The sequence below is a fragment of the Oryctolagus cuniculus genome, chromosome 21 (genome assembly GCF_964237555.1).
Source record: "Oryctolagus cuniculus chromosome 21, mOryCun1.1, whole genome shotgun sequence".
Classification (NCBI taxonomy): Eukaryota; Metazoa; Chordata; class Mammalia; order Lagomorpha; family Leporidae; genus Oryctolagus; species Oryctolagus cuniculus.
This window is the reverse complement of record NC_091452.1, coordinates 15722207-15738642: the sequence shown is the minus strand read 5'-3', so window position 1 is coordinate 15738642 and position 16436 is coordinate 15722207. Positions and strand designations below refer to the sequence as shown.

The window sequence follows — 16436 nt, the reverse complement described above, 5'->3', positions numbered from 1 at the left end:
ACTATTCCTGGTGTCTGAGGCATGGGATTGTGGCTCAAGGCACTCGCTGTTTATATGAAAAAAGATGTTATCATTCGCCTAATCCAACGTTGATGTTTCCTTTGCCTGGCACTGGGGAGGGAGGCGGTGGAAGTGTAGAGGGGAGCACTCTGTTTACCCCTGAGTCTATCAATGATTAATGAACTCGGTTTGCCCTGGAGATGTTGTCAGAGGTGGAAGAAATAAATTTGAAACTAACTTTACTGCTGTACGGAACTCTGCTGCCTTCCAGAGCTTTGAAATAGGAACCTGGCTCCCAGTGTGCACATCTGGGCTATGTTGTCTCCAGGTGCGATGGGTAAATTCAGCGTAGGGGGACAGTTTAGCAAGAACAGAAACCCCATTTCTCCTGGTTCCAGAGGCCGCTCTGGTCGTCTGGTGAGAGCCACTGTCTGCTTCCCACGTGGTGCCCTGTTGCTGCCCCATCACCCAGAGGGAGGAGGCTATGCCCTCACGCAGTGGGAGCTGCCAGCGGCCTCTCTGTGAGGGTCTCCATCCCATCCCCCTGACATCTGGCCCTTGGAGGGGACACATTCAGACCCGAGCAGTGGTGGACCAGGTCCTGGCAGAACCGGTGCATGTGCAGAAGTGAACCACGCTCCCACACAAGCACAGTGGAAGCTCACCTCCCCACTGAACGTGCAGGCTCTGCCCAGCCTCGGATGACACCACGGACGCTGCCTTGGCCTTCCAGGTCATGCCGGTCTCCCAGCAAGGAGCCGGCACTCTTCCCTGCTCTGGTCTGCTGGCTTCCTGCTTGTGGCCACGTCCCATTCATGTTCTAAAGGCTTTGTGGCTCCCCGTGTGAAGCAAGAGTCCTTGGGGCTGAGTGCTAGTCCGATCCCTCCCATTTTTCAGGGGGGAGACCGGGCTCCGAGAAGCCCTGTGATTGCTTGAGGTCACACCGCTGGAGGGTGACTGAGCTGGACCAACACCGCTCCTCTCCCCGCAGCGTCCGCTCTCGGGGCAGGGGCACGGCTGCAGAATGACCACGTCAGCTTGTGCACGCCATCAGCTTTCCCCACGCTTACGCTGGGAGGAAGTGCCGGGGGCGGGGGAGGCAGCAGCCTGCCCAGGGCCCTCCTGGCTTTTCAGTAGTTTGGTACGTGCGGCTGTGGGTCCCACATCCATGGATCCAGCCAACCATGGGTGGAAAATATTTTTAAAAGGGAACTGCACCTGTACCAGATGTGCTCTTTTTAGCAAATATTTCCATGGCATTTACGTCATGTAAGTAATCCAGAGGTGACTTAAAGTCCAGAGGGCCGTACAGGTTATACCCAACGCCATGCTGCTTAGATGGGTGACCTGAGCCTCTCGGGAGCCCTGCAGCCGCCCTCCTGCAGCTCCCAGAACTGCATTTACCCCGCAGGGCTGTTCTACATTTTAGTCCTTCTCAGGTTTGTGTATAGGGTTCCAGGGGGGAAAATCTATCTTCATTCAAAAGCAATTTGAGTTAAGCTTTAACCAAGGAGCCGATAAAGGGAATGCTAATGGAGCAAGTGCTACCCGGGTCACGGGACATCCCAGCGTGACACGTGGCTTCTGCCTGGGTCCCACGGGACATCCCAGCATTGACACATGGCTTCTGCCCAGGTCCCACGGGACATCCCAGCGTTGACACATGGCTTCTGCCCGGGTCCCACGGGACATCCCAGCGTGACACGTGGCTTCTGCCCGGGTCCCACGGGACATCCCAGCGTGACACGTGGCTTCTGCCCGGGTCCCACGGGACATCCCAGCGTGACACGTGGCTTCTGCCCGGGTCCCACGGGACATCCCAGCGTTGACACATGGCTTCTGCCCGGGTCCCACGGGACATCCCAGCGTTGACACATGGCTTCTGCCTGGGTCCCACAGGACATCCCAGTGTGACACGTGGCTTTGCCAGTGACTCGGCAGCGCGGGCAGTTCTTTTCCCTTTGGTAAGCGAATTTCCGTTACTTTTGGCTCCCTGGGTGTGTGCTTCCACTTGGCTCTGTGGCAATCTTCCGAGTCATAAGCGATTTCTGTTTGTGTGGCTTTTTGAAGAAAATGAAACCTTTTACCTCGACACACAAGTGCGGAGAATGCCGCCTGACCGCAGGTCCGCTGGTTTCTGGGTGTGCCTGCCCCCTGGCCACCACGGCAGCCGTCTCCCCAGGAGGGCTCCTACAGGGAGACAGGTTCTGAACCGGTTTGCACACTGGGTTTCTGGCCTCTTGCTGTTTCTGCCGGGGGCCGGGGCCGGCGGTTCCCTCTGCGCTCCCGCTGACAGTGCAGCACCTGGCATCACTGGGGCGGTCAGGGTGGACGGCCGATGGCCAGCGTGAGTGCCCTCCTGGTTACTCCCTGCTCGATGGGCCAGATGGCACACAGCCCCCTTTCCTGCTACTTTACCTAATGCAAACTGATGGCCAGGAAGGAAAGGCAGAAGGGGGTACCTGTAACCCCTCCGCCACTCTGGGGAGGACGGAGTCCTTTCCGACCGACTCCACGAGCATCCGGCGGCTCGCAAGCCAGGCCCACGATCGCAGGTTCCTGGAGCCAGAGGCAGCTGTGCTGTGCCGTGCCTGGTGACTTCAGGCTCCCAGGCAGTGTGGTGGACGTGCCCTACGCCCCTGCCGCGAGGATGGCGGTGCCAGTCTTCACGCAGCTCAGTAAAACCAGGCTCGGGTGCACGTCCAGTCATCTTTACAAAGTTTATTCAAACGTATGCCAAGGTGACAATAATTCAGTGTTTGGAAAATGAGAACAAAAAGGGGGATCCAGACTCAGATTTCCCAGTCAGCCCTGGGAACCAGGGCGCCCGTTCCTCCCTCTCCCAGGGGAAACCGGGGGATGCGCGCTCAGTGAGAGGACCTGCGCGGGTACGCGTGCGGCACCGCCCTGGACGCGGAGCCGAGTCTGACGGGGCCGCTGTGCCCCACAGGGTGTTTCCCAGACAAGCCCCCTGCAGGCGGCTCTCAGGGTCCCACCCCTTGAACAAGCAACGGCTACTGCTGCGGGCCCGTCTGCCAACCAGGGGCCCGGGGACACGGGCTTCCGCAGTCTTCACGCCGCCGCCGCCGCCGCCACTGGAATGGAGAGCCGGGCGGCGTCCCAGCCTGGCGCCGCCTTCTGCGCGCAGGTTACTGCTGTGCAGTTCCCGCGGCCTGGACTCCGGCTCTGGTGACTGAAACGTGACCGAGGGCTGTGCGGTCAGCCGCCCTGGTTAAAGAAGTTCTTAGTGCACAGTGAGAGACGACTTAACGCTTCATCTAGAAATCAGATGGCTTTGAAATCCGACAGACCACACTCCCCGGAGCAGAGGAGCCGGCGTATTGCTTTGATTTCGAAGGACAGCAAGGCCGCCACCGCACTCACTGTGCGCTCCACGGCGGGGGCGAGCAAGTGGCCTTGCGTGGGGGAGTGGAAACTGTGGCTTCCGCCCGTGCTTCCAAGTGCGGTCCGGCAAGGCGGCCGGCGTTCAGTCTGGGCTCCAGGAGGCTCTCGGTGAGCAGGGGAGAGGCCGCGTGTTCAGGGCTGCTGCCGGGCAGTGCTGCAGAGCCCCGCGCGGAGCCCCCGAGGCTGCGGCACGGGAGGCCGTGGGGGCCGGGGCTCTTCAGGGGCTGCAGGGCCCGGCCGAACCTCCAGGGAGCACAGGGCAGCTGTGAAAGGTCTCGGAGATCGTGCGCCCCCTCCTGGGGAGCGCGCGTGGGGCCCGCCTCCGGCTCTTCATATGGGCTTGTACAGCAGGGTGGTGACGTACTTTTTCTTGTACCGGTGGGTCGCACTAAGCACCATCACTCCATCCTAAGGAAGACGCGAGAATTATGGAAGGCAGCACTGAGGTGGGGCTCACAGCTCAGCCCGTGAGGACCGTCAAAAGGCTTCACAACGGGAAAGCCCTGGGCCCACGCACACCCGAGCTGGAGCAGGCGCGTCAGGAGCTGGACCCTGGCCCAGGTACCTCTGCAACAAGGGTCCTCTGGGCACGGCCATTACCTTGATGGAGAGTGCGTAGAGGTGGTTCAGCATGACGTGGTTGGGCTCAGGGAGCAAGGCCGGGTCACACTGTGAGGGGAGAGAGGCGGGTGTGAGTGCTCATGCCGTGGACATCAAGAGGATGCCGTTTTCGCAGCCTGTGCAAGCCGGCCAGTGAGGTGGGGAGTGGTGCTCCCGCCACCTGCTGTGTGCTCTGGCCAGGCTTTCCCTGGGCCTCTCCGTGTGGGCCCCGTTCCGTCCTAAGAGGCACAGGCAGGGACACAGCAGTCCGCTGGGAGCACGACAGCACCCACACACACAACGTGCGTACGCACTCCCGCTGCCCGGCTCATGGAAGACCCGTGACCTTGGAGGAGGAAAGCATCGGCAGCGACGCCCATTCAGGCTCACGCAGGACCCGCGCTTAGTGGTGCCACTGATTTTTAAGAGAAGCCGGAAACCTGGATTTCTTTCTGTAAACTTCTAACTTTAAGGTTAATTCAAGTAATAATAATTTAAAAAGGTATCATTTTGTCAACAGATCCCCAGCAGGTGCTTGTAGGGAGACGGTGCAGCGTTAGCGGGGGAGCACAGGACCACCCACCTGCCTGCTCTTGGTGCCGTCTCAGCCGCTCACTATGGCCCTGAAAGGCTTTCTTCTTAACTTTAAGCTGAACTGTGTCTACAGGGAACGGGCACTCAGCCTCACGGTTAGGACATCTGTGCTGCCACGTGGAGCTTGGGTTTGAGCCCAGCTCCAGCTCCTGACGCCAGCTTCCTGCTAGTGCAGACCCTGGGGGCAGCCGCGACGGCTCAGGTGCCTGGACGCCTGCCCGCCGTGCAGAGCTGCGTGACCGACCAGCTCCGGCTTCAGCCTGGCTCAGCCCCCGCTGCTGAGCATTTAGGGAAAGAACCAGCGGCTGGGACCTGTTTTGCATTTCCAATAGTCACTTTCCTTTAGAAAAGTGTGTATGAGCACTTACTCTGTATGACATTTGAAATACTTGTCTGATCTACTCTTCATGTACTGCTGGTACAGCCCCTGTAGAAGTTCCTGAATCTGAAAGAGCCACCGTCGGCCCAGCAGACACTGTGTGTATCCACAGGGAAGACAGCTGTGTCAGGACATCTGCACTCCTATTCCTCACTGTACTACTCACAACAGCTACGCTAACCAACCTGAGGGCCCATCAGTGATGAATATACTACTACAGTGGGACAGTGAAGAAGGAAATCCTGTCCCTCGTGACGACACGAATGAACCCAGAAGCCACTGTTTAAAGAAATAACCCAGGCACAGAAGATGCTGCCTGTCTCCTGTCTATGTGCAAACTAGACAGCGCCATCAAGCACAGGGCAGTGGTGCTGGTGACGAGATGCTAGTCAGCGGGCTTGTCAGGAGGGATGAATTCAAGATCTGCTGTGGGGCTGGCACTGTGATGGACGAGGTTAAGCCGCTGCCTGCAGCGCCTGCATCCCGTATGGGCAGCGGTTCGAGTCCCAGCTGCGGCGTTTCTGACCCAGCTCCCTGTGGATGCAGCTGGGAAGGCAGCAGAAGATGGCACAGGTGCTTGGGCCCCTGCACCCATGCAGGAGACCGAGATGAAGCTCCTGGCTCACTGGCCCAGCCCTGGCTGCTGCAGCCATGTGGGGAGGATCCTGCAGATGGAAGAGCTCTGCCTTTCACATCAATTAATTATAAAAAACATGATCTGTTGTCCTGCCTGGTGACTGCAGTTGGTATCACATGCTCAGAGAGCAGATGTGAAGTGTTCTCCCCTTCCTACAATGGGGTAAACGCCACTTAATCCACAGGATGCGTGAGGAGCACGCAGGCTGGTCCAGGGCACAGCAAACAGCAGCCATTTCGCACTGTAACTGCAACCAAGGTTTCTGAGCGCTCAGTGCTGCCTCGGACATGGGGGCCTGAGCCTTTCTCCCGGTCCACATGCCAGCATCAGTATCCGCCAGAGCAGGCAGCTAGTGCTGCTCCCTTTACCAGGAGGCGGGGAAACAGAAAAACTCCAGTCCTGGCCGAGAAGGGCACTGGGAGTCGGCTAACCTACAAACTTTTGTAAAACTGATTATGAAGCTTGATGTCCCTGCGTTCTGCACCCAGCGCCTGCTTGCCACACTGCCAGTTTCGGGCAGTGGTCCTCGTCACTGGCTGCCTCTTGGCCTACACAGGGCTGACCCAGCTGTCTGGCCATCCCTAGTGTGCTGAGAAAGGGGGGGTCCCACTGGGGCAGGGTAATACACCCCGAGACCCTCCCCTGGCGGCCAGCAGGGATCTCTGTGGGGTGCCTGCGCAGGACGGCCAGCTCAGCTCAGCACATGCTTGGGCGGCATGGTCACTTCAGCACCTGCTGTGGTTTCAACAGGTGTCCCTCAGAGCACACGTGTTTGAAACTTAACCTCAACACAACAGTGCTGGGATGTGGGGCCTAATAAGAGCTGCCAAGGCCAGGAGACCGGCCTACAGGAAGGGATTAGTATTAACAGAGGGGGAGAGGGCCCCTGACAGTGGATGGGCTCTCGCCTTCCCACCTTCTGCCCTGGGATGACAACACAGGCGTCCATGCCAGAGGCTGGCTCTGTGCTCCTGGCCTCCCAGCCCGAGGGCCAGGTGGACTGGGCAATGGCCGCCTGTCGGCTTCCGGGAACACACTTGTCTGCATGCACCGTCACCAGCCCAGGGGAGAGGAGGGGCCCTTACCCAAACTGTGATCCAGGAGCACTGACAGTTCTGGAAGCAATTTAGTGACTGAAGGTACATTCCAGAACGTGGGGGGCCAGAGGCAGAATGTCCCTGCACGGCTTCCTCAGCAGGTGTGTGTGTGTGTGTGTGTGTGTGTGTGTGTAACCACTGGCTCCCAGCCCCTGCACGGCTTCCTCAGTGGGGTGCGTGCGTGCGTGCACGCGTGTGTGCGTCTAGCCGCTGGCTAGCAGCCCCGGCCGTCAGGCGGGCTGGGTGGCAGACACCTCGTTCCTTCAGCAGCTGCTGTGTGCGCGGTGGGCAGAGGGGAGCAGACGCCCACATACTCACGGAAATGCCGGTGTCCTTGTTCAGGATGACCTGCAGCAGGTGTGGAGGGAGAATGGGCGGAGCTTTAAACCGCTCCTCTGGCTTGGACACATAGGGCTCCTGATGGTAGGGTCCCGGCGGGGAACTGGACAGCTCTGTTGGGAGACGGTGACAGCGCATCTGTTTTGAAAATCGCGAGCTCTGGGGGCAGCCTCATTTAATCTATGGCGTTGTCACCTAGTTTTCCTCTATTCAGACTTTGATTCCCTCGACAGTTCTACGTACAGGCTCCGAGGATAAACAGAGGGGATGAGGAAGCCCTCTGGAAGGTGGGTGACTGGCAAAAAGCTCAGCAGTGAACTCAGGTGGCCCGGGGAAGACGGGCGGCAGTGAACTCAGATGGCCTGGGGAAGACGGGGCGGCGAAGCCGGCGAGTCTCGGTCAGACTAATGAGGCGGCCGTTCCCAGTCACCCAGCCCAGTAACGCTGCCACCTCGCTTCAGGCTGGGCTGGCAAAGGATACAGAGCTAAGGCTTCGAGAGAGGATTAAGTGGCTCAGCACAAGCTATGCGCATCGCCAGTCACGATGGAACAGAAGATAAAGCTGCCTGCTTACCCAGAGGCAGTGGAGAAAAACGGGTTATGTAAGGCATGGCACATTTCAAACAAAAAATAAAACCCAAAACTGAAAACCCGATTTCTAAAGGCTCTTTGATTCTATCACTCAAGTTCCTGCCAAAGCCCTTGCCTGAGTCTCCTGATTGTACAGATATGTTAAGAAGCTTCCAGAAGTGTGGTGTTCACATTAGAAGGAGCTCGCTCAGTGAGGTCTGGCCAGCCGCGAGGGGCCGAGTCCCCACCCTCATTTCCAAGGGGACAGGCCCCACCCCCCCCGCACCTGACCCGGTCCCATCACAGCAGGACCCTGAGAAGAGCCGGGAGGAGTACAGACGGAGCATCAGGAAGGTGCCCAATGAGAGCCTCCATTGGCTCGGCAGCAGCGAGGGGCCGTGTTCCCACCCAGCTGTGATGGGCACAGCAGCCTGATGTTTAGAGTCACCAGCAGGTGGGAGGGTGTTTGGATTCTCTCCCTCCCCGGATTCCTATCTATGTGAAAAACAAAAGCAACTCAGCTCTCTAGAAGATTAGTTAGTGATCCGGATAAAACAACCTACTTTTGAATCCCGAGGTCCCACTTGGCAGCCTGACCTGTCAGCCGCTGGTGACGCTGAGAGATCCTGGTGGCAGAACCTCCGGGCCCAGCTGAGCAACGAGAGGCGTCCTATCAACTACCTGAACCTGTCACCTGTGACTGCCAGACGCACCCTGGGGAGCCTTTTCACGGCCTCCTGTGGGATCCGGGCACCGTCCACAGCGTCCCCCCCCCCCCCCCGAAAGGACAGGGAGCGCTGACCCTGAATTGAACTTGACAGAGCCTGGGTAGTTCCTTCCGGGGGGCTGGGTAGAAAGCAATTCATCTACCCCTCAAGGCTTCAGACTCCTGGGAGGTGGGCAAGTTCTGCCAGGAGTGTGTCGAGCAGGCTCCTGGAAGGAGTGCTGTGTAGCCTGCTTCCTGTGAGCCGCCTCGGCCCTTGTCAGGGGGCCTGGCAGGTGCTAATGGAGCACACAGGTGATGGCCACGATCACTGAGGTGTCCGCTTATCACCTGTCAGGCTGCAGTCCTCCAGGCAGCGCAGGCGGGAAGTGAGCCGGCAGGCCTACCAGCGCTGGCTCCTCACCGACCCCACGTCTCTCTCCAGGGCCTCCTCGGCGCTGCCCCTGGCATGAGTGCAAGCTCTGGTCCTGTTCCATTACCTGCTGTCTGGGGCGAGACAGACCCCCCGCATGTCTGAGAAGACCTGTGCCATGACTTACAGCTCCCGAGGGGGCAAATTTCAACAACCTGACTTGCCAGAGTCAGGGGTGAGTCTGGGGTTCCGCAGGGAGCTACACACAAGAGCCGGAGCCAGGAAGCACATCTGGAGCCCGCAGAGCCCCACGCGCGCGTGTGGGATAGAGCGGCTGTGTTCGTACCAGACACATCGGAGCACTTTTGGGAGTCCACCATTAAAGCATCAAATACTTCGAAGTCCGTCTTCTTCACCTGAATGACGTTGTTAACCGTGCCAAGCTGGCTGGTCACTACTGGCTGGGGAGAGACAGAGGCAGAATCATGAGGGGAGGGCTGTGAGTCACTCTGCCGAGGACTTGGGGTTCCTGGCTGGCCACCCTGCTCGTCCCGGTCACACGGGCCCGCAGTCTGACAGCGGCTCTGCTGCCTAGCCCAGACCACACGGGCACGTTTTGTATGGGGCAAAGGAACCCGCCCGCGAGCCCTGGGGAAGGGGGCGCGCTGGAGAGGAAGGGTACCTCCGAAGGGTCGTGTGTCCACTGCCCATCCACAAAGAACTTGTACTGATGCTCTCCTTCTGGCAGATCCAGGATGGCTACAAAGTTATTGTGGCTGCAAGGAAAAAGGAACCAGAGCTTTTCACCTGCCTGGGCCACTCCAAGGCTCCCTTGTCAAACCAGCCGCGGAACGACACCAGAAGGCTGCGCGGGAAGCCCAGAGCCGAGCTGCAGGGCGCCGCAGAGGCTGGGAGGCAGCGGCAGCACGGGCCTCCCGGGAAACTCGCTCTGCTCAAATACTAGGAACCCACGCTCCTGACCCAAAAGGTCAACAAACAGGCACTCGCGTTCTCCAGCGTGGCGGCCCTGGACGCCCAGGACGGCGACACAAGGTAAACAGGAAGCTGTCTCGTTTTGCTTTGTGCTATTTGCCTCGGGCGGGAGAGGGGATCGATTTAATAGGACATAAACATTCTCTAAAGAAACTTGCAAAACTACTAAAAAAATTAAAAAAGGTCCCAGGGCACTAGCGTCACCCAGCGTTGCTCCTGACTCGGGCTGCTGACAGACGCACGCGGCCCCGGGCGACAACCAGGAGGACCCAGCCGGGCACCTCATCCCCAGCGCTCAGCAACGCTGACGCGTTCTCAGGACAACCTGAGACAGGAGTCCGGGCCAGGTTCCTGGGAACGCGTCACACCTGCTGACGAGGCCCGCGCGGCCCCTACCTTCCAAACGAGATGCGATCCTGGGACCCAAAGTCGGAAGGGACCACAGGGATCCCCTGCTGCAAACTCCCAGCCCAGCCAGCAGGCTGTGCCTGCGGCCCTCGCTCCCAGCCCAGCGCTCCGCCCACCCCGCCAGGTGATGTCTGGGACGCCAGCGGGCGGGTCCTCCAGCACAGGCGCTGTGGGAGTCACCCCTGTGAGGCCGTGAGGAGGGTTTCTCCTCCTCGTGCCCTTTCCTGGTCGCCTGCAGCCATGTCTCGGCTCCCGGCACACGCAGGCAGCGCCCGGCGTTACCTTCTGGTGAGGGGCAGCTTGCTCCAGTTGTTGAAGGACCCAGAGAGGTACACTTCCTTCCCGCCTCCCGTCCACCGGAACACCGTCGGCCGGGCCTGGGCGGGGGCTTTGTCGTTCACCTCCAGATCGTGCTGCCAGGCCAGGAACTCCTCCTTCTCGGGGGCCTGGAAGCAGAGCGGGTGTCGCGGGATAGGAGGTCAATGAGCTCCCGGCCAGTGCAGCCTGAAGAGGCGCTGCCATGACCCTGTAGTCGGCTGGCTGTGCCTCAGTTTCCCCACCAGCACCACGGAGATGAAAACATTCCTAAGGTTGTTGGGAAGACTGAGGCGGACAGTCCACGTGGAAATGTCCTGCCGAGTGACCGACAGGACGTGTGGAAGCGCCTCCTACCCAGCACTGTGTCCCTCACTAGCAGAGAGGCCACCTGTGGGGCTGGCGCAGTGGGGCACCGTGTTAGCCGCTGCCCGTGACACGGTGGATCCATGTGGCGTCCCGTACCTGAGCACTGGCTCCACTCCACAGGCCCACTGCTCTGCCTCTAGTCCAGCTCCCTGCTAATGCGCCGGGCAAGGCGGCAGAGGGTGGCCCAAGTACTCGGGCCCCTGCCACCCATCTGGCAGACCTGGATGGAGCTTCTGGCTCCTGGCTTGGGCCTGGCCCAAATCAGGCCGTTGCAGCCATTTGGGAATAAACCAGAGGACGGAAGCTCTCTCTCAGCCTTTCAGATAAAGAACTTTTCTTTTTTAAAAAGGAGCTCTGCATTAGAACTCCAGGGGAAAGTATCAGATATGCTTGGAAAACTGCTTAATAAACGTCATTTTCCTCCCTTCGTTAAACAAGACTGGAACTATGTGAACATAAGTGAGGGATCATTCCAGAACCGGTCAGTTTGAAAATCGGCAGATCCAGACTTTGAGGAAGGGAAAGACTATTCACTGGCAGGAACATTGTCCTGGTGCTGGTGAGAAGAGATACTAAATAAGACATTACGATGAAGTGTAACGTCCAGTGTAAGTGTTGTGTAACTGAAGTGTTCTGGCCTAAGAGAGACATAAACACATCCAGCTCTGGGAGAAATAAATAAAGGATGTTTAAACAAAGTTTCCTGGCCAGACGCCAAGACCTTTTCAAAGGGCAGTAGCTGGAGGAGGGGACAGGCTTTTGGGGCGTCCAGCAGGCCTTTGGCGCCTGAGCTTATCTGCAAGATGCATGTGTCTACGGAATTCTAACAAGACCTGTGGGTTAAAGAATGCCAGACCAGAACCACAGTGCAGGGAGGATGTGACGCCCACAGCCCCCACGGTGAACAGGTGTGGTTAAATCTGCTGCATGATTCCAGGCAGTTACAATGTATGCTCCCCAGATCTGCTACACAGGTGGACCGCAACACCAGCACTTCTGGCACAAAGCTATGGTGTCTTCAATAGCCTTGCTGGGGTCCCGTGTACTTCTGGGGGAAGGGACGTTAAGTCAACACGGTTCCAAAGTTCAGGTTGCAGGCAGCTTTCTGGAAATGCAACAAGTTCAGGAAACAAGGTCCAAGCACAGGATGGAGGGCCAGGTAACAGCAGATCTTCCTAGTCAGACCCCCAACTAAGATCTGAGGGTGTGAGACGGTGTCAGCACCCAGCCCAACAATGGAGGGAAAAAGTGAGTCAATCGTGTGCAGGTGCATACTAACAGGGTCCCCTTCATCCTCTCTACTCCGTCCCTTTAAGGAATGAGTTCTCAGGCGATGGACAGGATCATGGCTTTGGTGGGAGAGGAGGACCCGCTGGGCTCGTCACAAAGCAGACCGTCCCAGGGGATCCGATGCGGCCTGCCAAGAGGTGTGCTTTGGCCCGCTTCCAATACTGAATCCCAGACACAACACAAGGGCGCCCACCCACCGCCACCTCCCAGAGCCCGCGTTCCACCGCCGGACGCCGCCGGGGCCTGCGCCCGGCCGTTCTTCCTTCTGCTTCCACGTGTGCCCTGATCCACGCCCCCCCCCCACCTCCCCAAAGCGGACCGCACAGCCCCCAGACCCACTCCTACGACGGGCCGGGCTGCCTGCGGGGCACGCAGGACTTCCCGAAGCCGTGAGACTAATTACACCTGGGAGAAACGCGGCCGGCCGGGGCTCACTTCCCGCCGGCGCGACGCCCTGAATTAATTAGGAGCTGGAAACTGTCCCCCGAGCGGCCTGCGGTGCAGCGCCAAGGGAGCGGCCCCCTCCCTCGGGGCCGCGCCCCCCTGCCCGCGCCCCCCGAGCCGCGCACCTTGATCTCCTCCGAGTGGAAGAGGTCGGCGTCCTCGGGGCCGTCCATCAGGATCTTGGGCCTGTCCCCGTCCTTGGCGCCCCCCGAGCTGTCCCTGCGGGGCGTCTTGTGGCCGCCGTGCCGCTCCAGCGCGGCGCGCTCACTGCTCGTGTTGCCCATGGCGGGGGTCTGCGGGGCCACGGGGAAGCCGAGCCGGGTGGCACTCCCCACGAGTCCGGGGAAGGGTCGGGAGGTGCCTGGAGCGGGATCGCCAGGCTGCGCGAGGTTTCGCAGTCGCGCCTCCCCTGCGCCCGGACCTTACAAGCGGGAAGATTAGCCGGCACTATCCTGACAACTCCCCCAACCCCTCAGCCACTTCCGCTTCCGGCGACTCCGCCCCACAACGGGGGAGGCTGTGGCGGGCGCAGCCCGGGGCTAACTCGTCGTCACTTCCGCTTCCGGCGATGGCTGGCTTCCGTGGGCTTCAGAGCCGCGCAGTCGCAGTCGGCCGCACGGGGGGCCCGACCCAGCGTGAGGCCGTGGAGGGCCGGCAGGGGGCGCACCAGTGCACCGGCGGCCTGGGCCACTCTACCTGCGCTGGAGAGAGCGATGCCAATGGATGTACTAGGCCGCCTTCTCTGGTGCCACCCTGTACGGCTAAAGGTGCAAAAGTCTGATTAAGAAACCGCCCTTTGCTTAAAGCCCCTTGGTGCCGTGGCTGTTAACGCTTTAGGATGCATTAGACTCATTTTGCTAGAAGTTTCTTCCTTCTAGTAGCTCGAGGGCTACAAAAGAGAACTTTTATTAAATTCAGTGCGTAGGCTTTTACAGATTTATTTATTTATTTGAAAGTCAGATGGGGGGGGGCAGAGAAAGAGATCTGCCATCCGTTGGTCACTCCTCAGGTGGCCACAATGGCCAGGGCTGGGCCAGGCCAAAGCCAGGAGCCAGGGGCGTCATCCCAGTCACCCACGTGGGTGGAGGGGCCCAAGGACTTGGGCCATCCTCTGCTGCTTTTCCCAGGCCATTAGTAGGGAGCTGGGTGGGAAGTGGAGCAGCCCAGACGAGAACCGGTGCCCGCATGGGATGCCAGTATTGCAGGCAGCGTCTTTATCCTCTACTCCACAATGACGGCCCCAGTGCGTAGGTTTTTGATGAGTAATTTTGCAAAGGCATGATTAGCATTTGTCATTTACTACAGAACGTGGGTCAGCAAAGAGTATGCACGTATGACCCTTCAATATTCTAATCTCATTGCCTTATTTTTGTTTTTTGTATATTTCACACAATACCTCACCGGACCTGGTTGTGCGTTTTGTTCACTGAACATCTGTTTAGTACCTACAAAGTCCCGATGTTGTGGCAAGGAAATGGGAAACACAGATGATCAAGACGAAGTCTTCTAGAGTGGGCAGCTTCTCTCAAAATAATAATAATAAAGAAAAAAGCACCTTCGTTTTTCCGATTTTACCGCTGGGAACCCATCTACAGAAATATCACACAAGGAACTATAGCTGAGCCGGTTCATTGGCCACACCAGCTCTGAGAGCATAGTAAGTGTAAGAGGCACATTATTTTTTTTTTACATTAAACATTATTAATTTTTTTACATTCTAATCTCTTGAAATTGGATATTTCTTAGAATTGGTGCCATCTTAGATACGAAGAAATAACGAAATGACAGCCTGACCAATCTGGAACGTTTGTTAGTGGGGAAATGGCTAAGTGGATTAAACAGTCATTTTGTAGAATACTGCACCATGTTTTAAAAAGGAAAGGGATGGAAAGGGGTTACCTGGGGAGAGGGTCTGAGACAGAACAGGAGTTAGGGACATGGGCTCTGATGCCAACCTCTTGGGTTAAACATGTGGCTTTATACTTACTGTCACCTAGGCCTCTTTTGCAGTATGAGGAATAAAAATAACCCTCATCTTACAGGCTCCTGTTGTGAGTCAGTGGGCAATATGCACAAATATGCTTAGCACGGCATCTGAGTGTTCGTAAACATGCAGTAATTGTTAGCATTATGCTTGCACATGGAAACTCCTGGGATGGTTTACAATGCATTGTTAATAGCGGTTCCTTTGGAAACAGGACCAGATGGGAGGGCACCTCTCATTCTTTAGTTTATACCCCTATGTGTTGTTTGATTTTTTTTTTTTTTCTGCTGTGAGGATGTCTGACTTTTTCAATTTAGAAGCAATCTTAAAAAAAACAAAAGTAAGACATAGTTTCAGCCCCAGAGAAGCCACTAGAGTATAGGTGGGAACAGACTGGTAGAAAGTCAGTTAGTGGAGGAGGGCGAGGGATTCTACGGGAGCCCCAGTGGGACGCAAGCCAGGCCAGGGACGGGGAGCCCCCAAGGGCTCCTGAAGCGGATGGCTGTGAGACTGAGTGTACTTCCTGTAAGAATGTTGGATGTGCTCGCTGAATTGAATCAGCCAAGGTAGTGGGGGTGACACACAGAATGTGTGCTGTGAGCTGTCTGTTCCTGGTCCTGCCTTGCTACCGTAGGCAGTGAGGAAGCCATGCACAAGTGGAGTTTTGGGTTTTTCTCAAACAGCACGTCTTATCTGGGCTATGCAGATGCCCTGATGCGTGAGGGAGTTTCAAGATGTCTGCTCTGGCTTGGGTAAGATAATAGCGAATGCATGAGCCCCTGATGCCCAACACCGCAAATGACATCCTGAGGGTGTTGTCAGTGGTTCCCAGCCAAGGGGACCGCCCAGTGCCTGAGGCTGTAGGGGGCAAATGGGCCCTGCGAGTTCCCCCGGGCTCCATTCGTCAGACCGTGTACCTGGAGGCGTGAGCACCTTTCTTCTAACTGGTACGAATGCACTGGGTGCACCTGCAGTGGCCATGGCCTCTGTGCAACAGGAGCATCTGAACAGGAGCAACAGAGTCGCTGGAGCAGAGAGCCTGCCAGACAGCGCAGTCCACGCAGTCGAACCCTGGAAACCACCCTGAGACTTCCAGAAGGAATAGTGGGGTCTTCTCTGTGCTCAATGTTTCTTTATAGAGCACTTTAAAAAATTATTTATTTATATATTTGAAAGGCACAGACACAGAGAGAGGGACACACACACACACACACACACACACAGAGGTCTTTCACCCACTGGTTCACTCCTCAAATGGCTGCAACAGCCAGGGCTGGGCCAGGCTGAAGCCAGGAACCAGGAGCCAGGAGTCAGGAGCTTCTTCCAGGTTTCCCACATGGGTGCAAGGGCCCAAGCACTTGGGCCATCTTCTGCTGCTTTCCCAGGAGCATTAGCCAGGAGCTGGATCAGAAGTGGAGCAGCTGGGTCTCGAACCGGCACCCATATGGGATACTGGCATCATAGGTGTTGGCTTTTACCTGCTATGCCACAACACCAGCTCCAGTGAGCATTTTTTTTTTCTATTTGTTGTTACATAAAAGCAGGTAGATAAATTTTTCCAGATTTTGAAGTGTATGTTGTGGAACAGTCTGGTTTATAAAACTACATTGTGATTTTTTTAAAAGATTTTATTTATTAAAGAGGCAGAGTTACAGACAGAGAGAGAGGGAGAGACAAAGAGAGATCTTCCGTTTGCTGATTTGCTCCCCAACTGGCCACAAGGACCAGAGCCAGGCTGATCTGTAGCCAGGAGCCAGGAGCTCCTTCCGGGTCTCCCATGTGGGTGCAGGGACCAAGCACTTGGCCCATCCTCTATGCCCCCCTCCCCCCAGGCCATAGCAGGGAGCTGGATCACAAGAAGGGCAGCTGAGACACAACCAGCACCTATGGGATTCTGGAGCCTCAGGGGGAGGCCCGGCCCACTATGCCACAGTGC

The 16436-nt window shown here is 57.5% G+C and overlaps 1 protein-coding gene across 1 annotated transcript; it reads right to left on the bottom strand.

Annotated features, from left to right (window-relative positions):
• Positions 1-2706: 2706 nt before the first annotated feature.
• PRKAB1 (protein kinase AMP-activated non-catalytic subunit beta 1) lies at positions 2707-13046 on the bottom strand. The gene is made up of 7 exons (XM_002719800.5): positions 12642-13046; positions 10381-10544; positions 9380-9473; positions 9044-9158; positions 7031-7164; positions 4006-4074; positions 2707-3813 (listed from the first exon to the last, which is right to left on the bottom strand). Exons 1-7 carry the CDS (start codon positions 12798-12800, stop codon positions 3736-3738), a joined length of 813 nt encoding a protein of 270 aa, XP_002719846.1. The 5' UTR covers positions 12801-13046; the 3' UTR covers positions 2707-3735.
• Positions 13047-16436: the final 3390 nt, after the last annotated feature.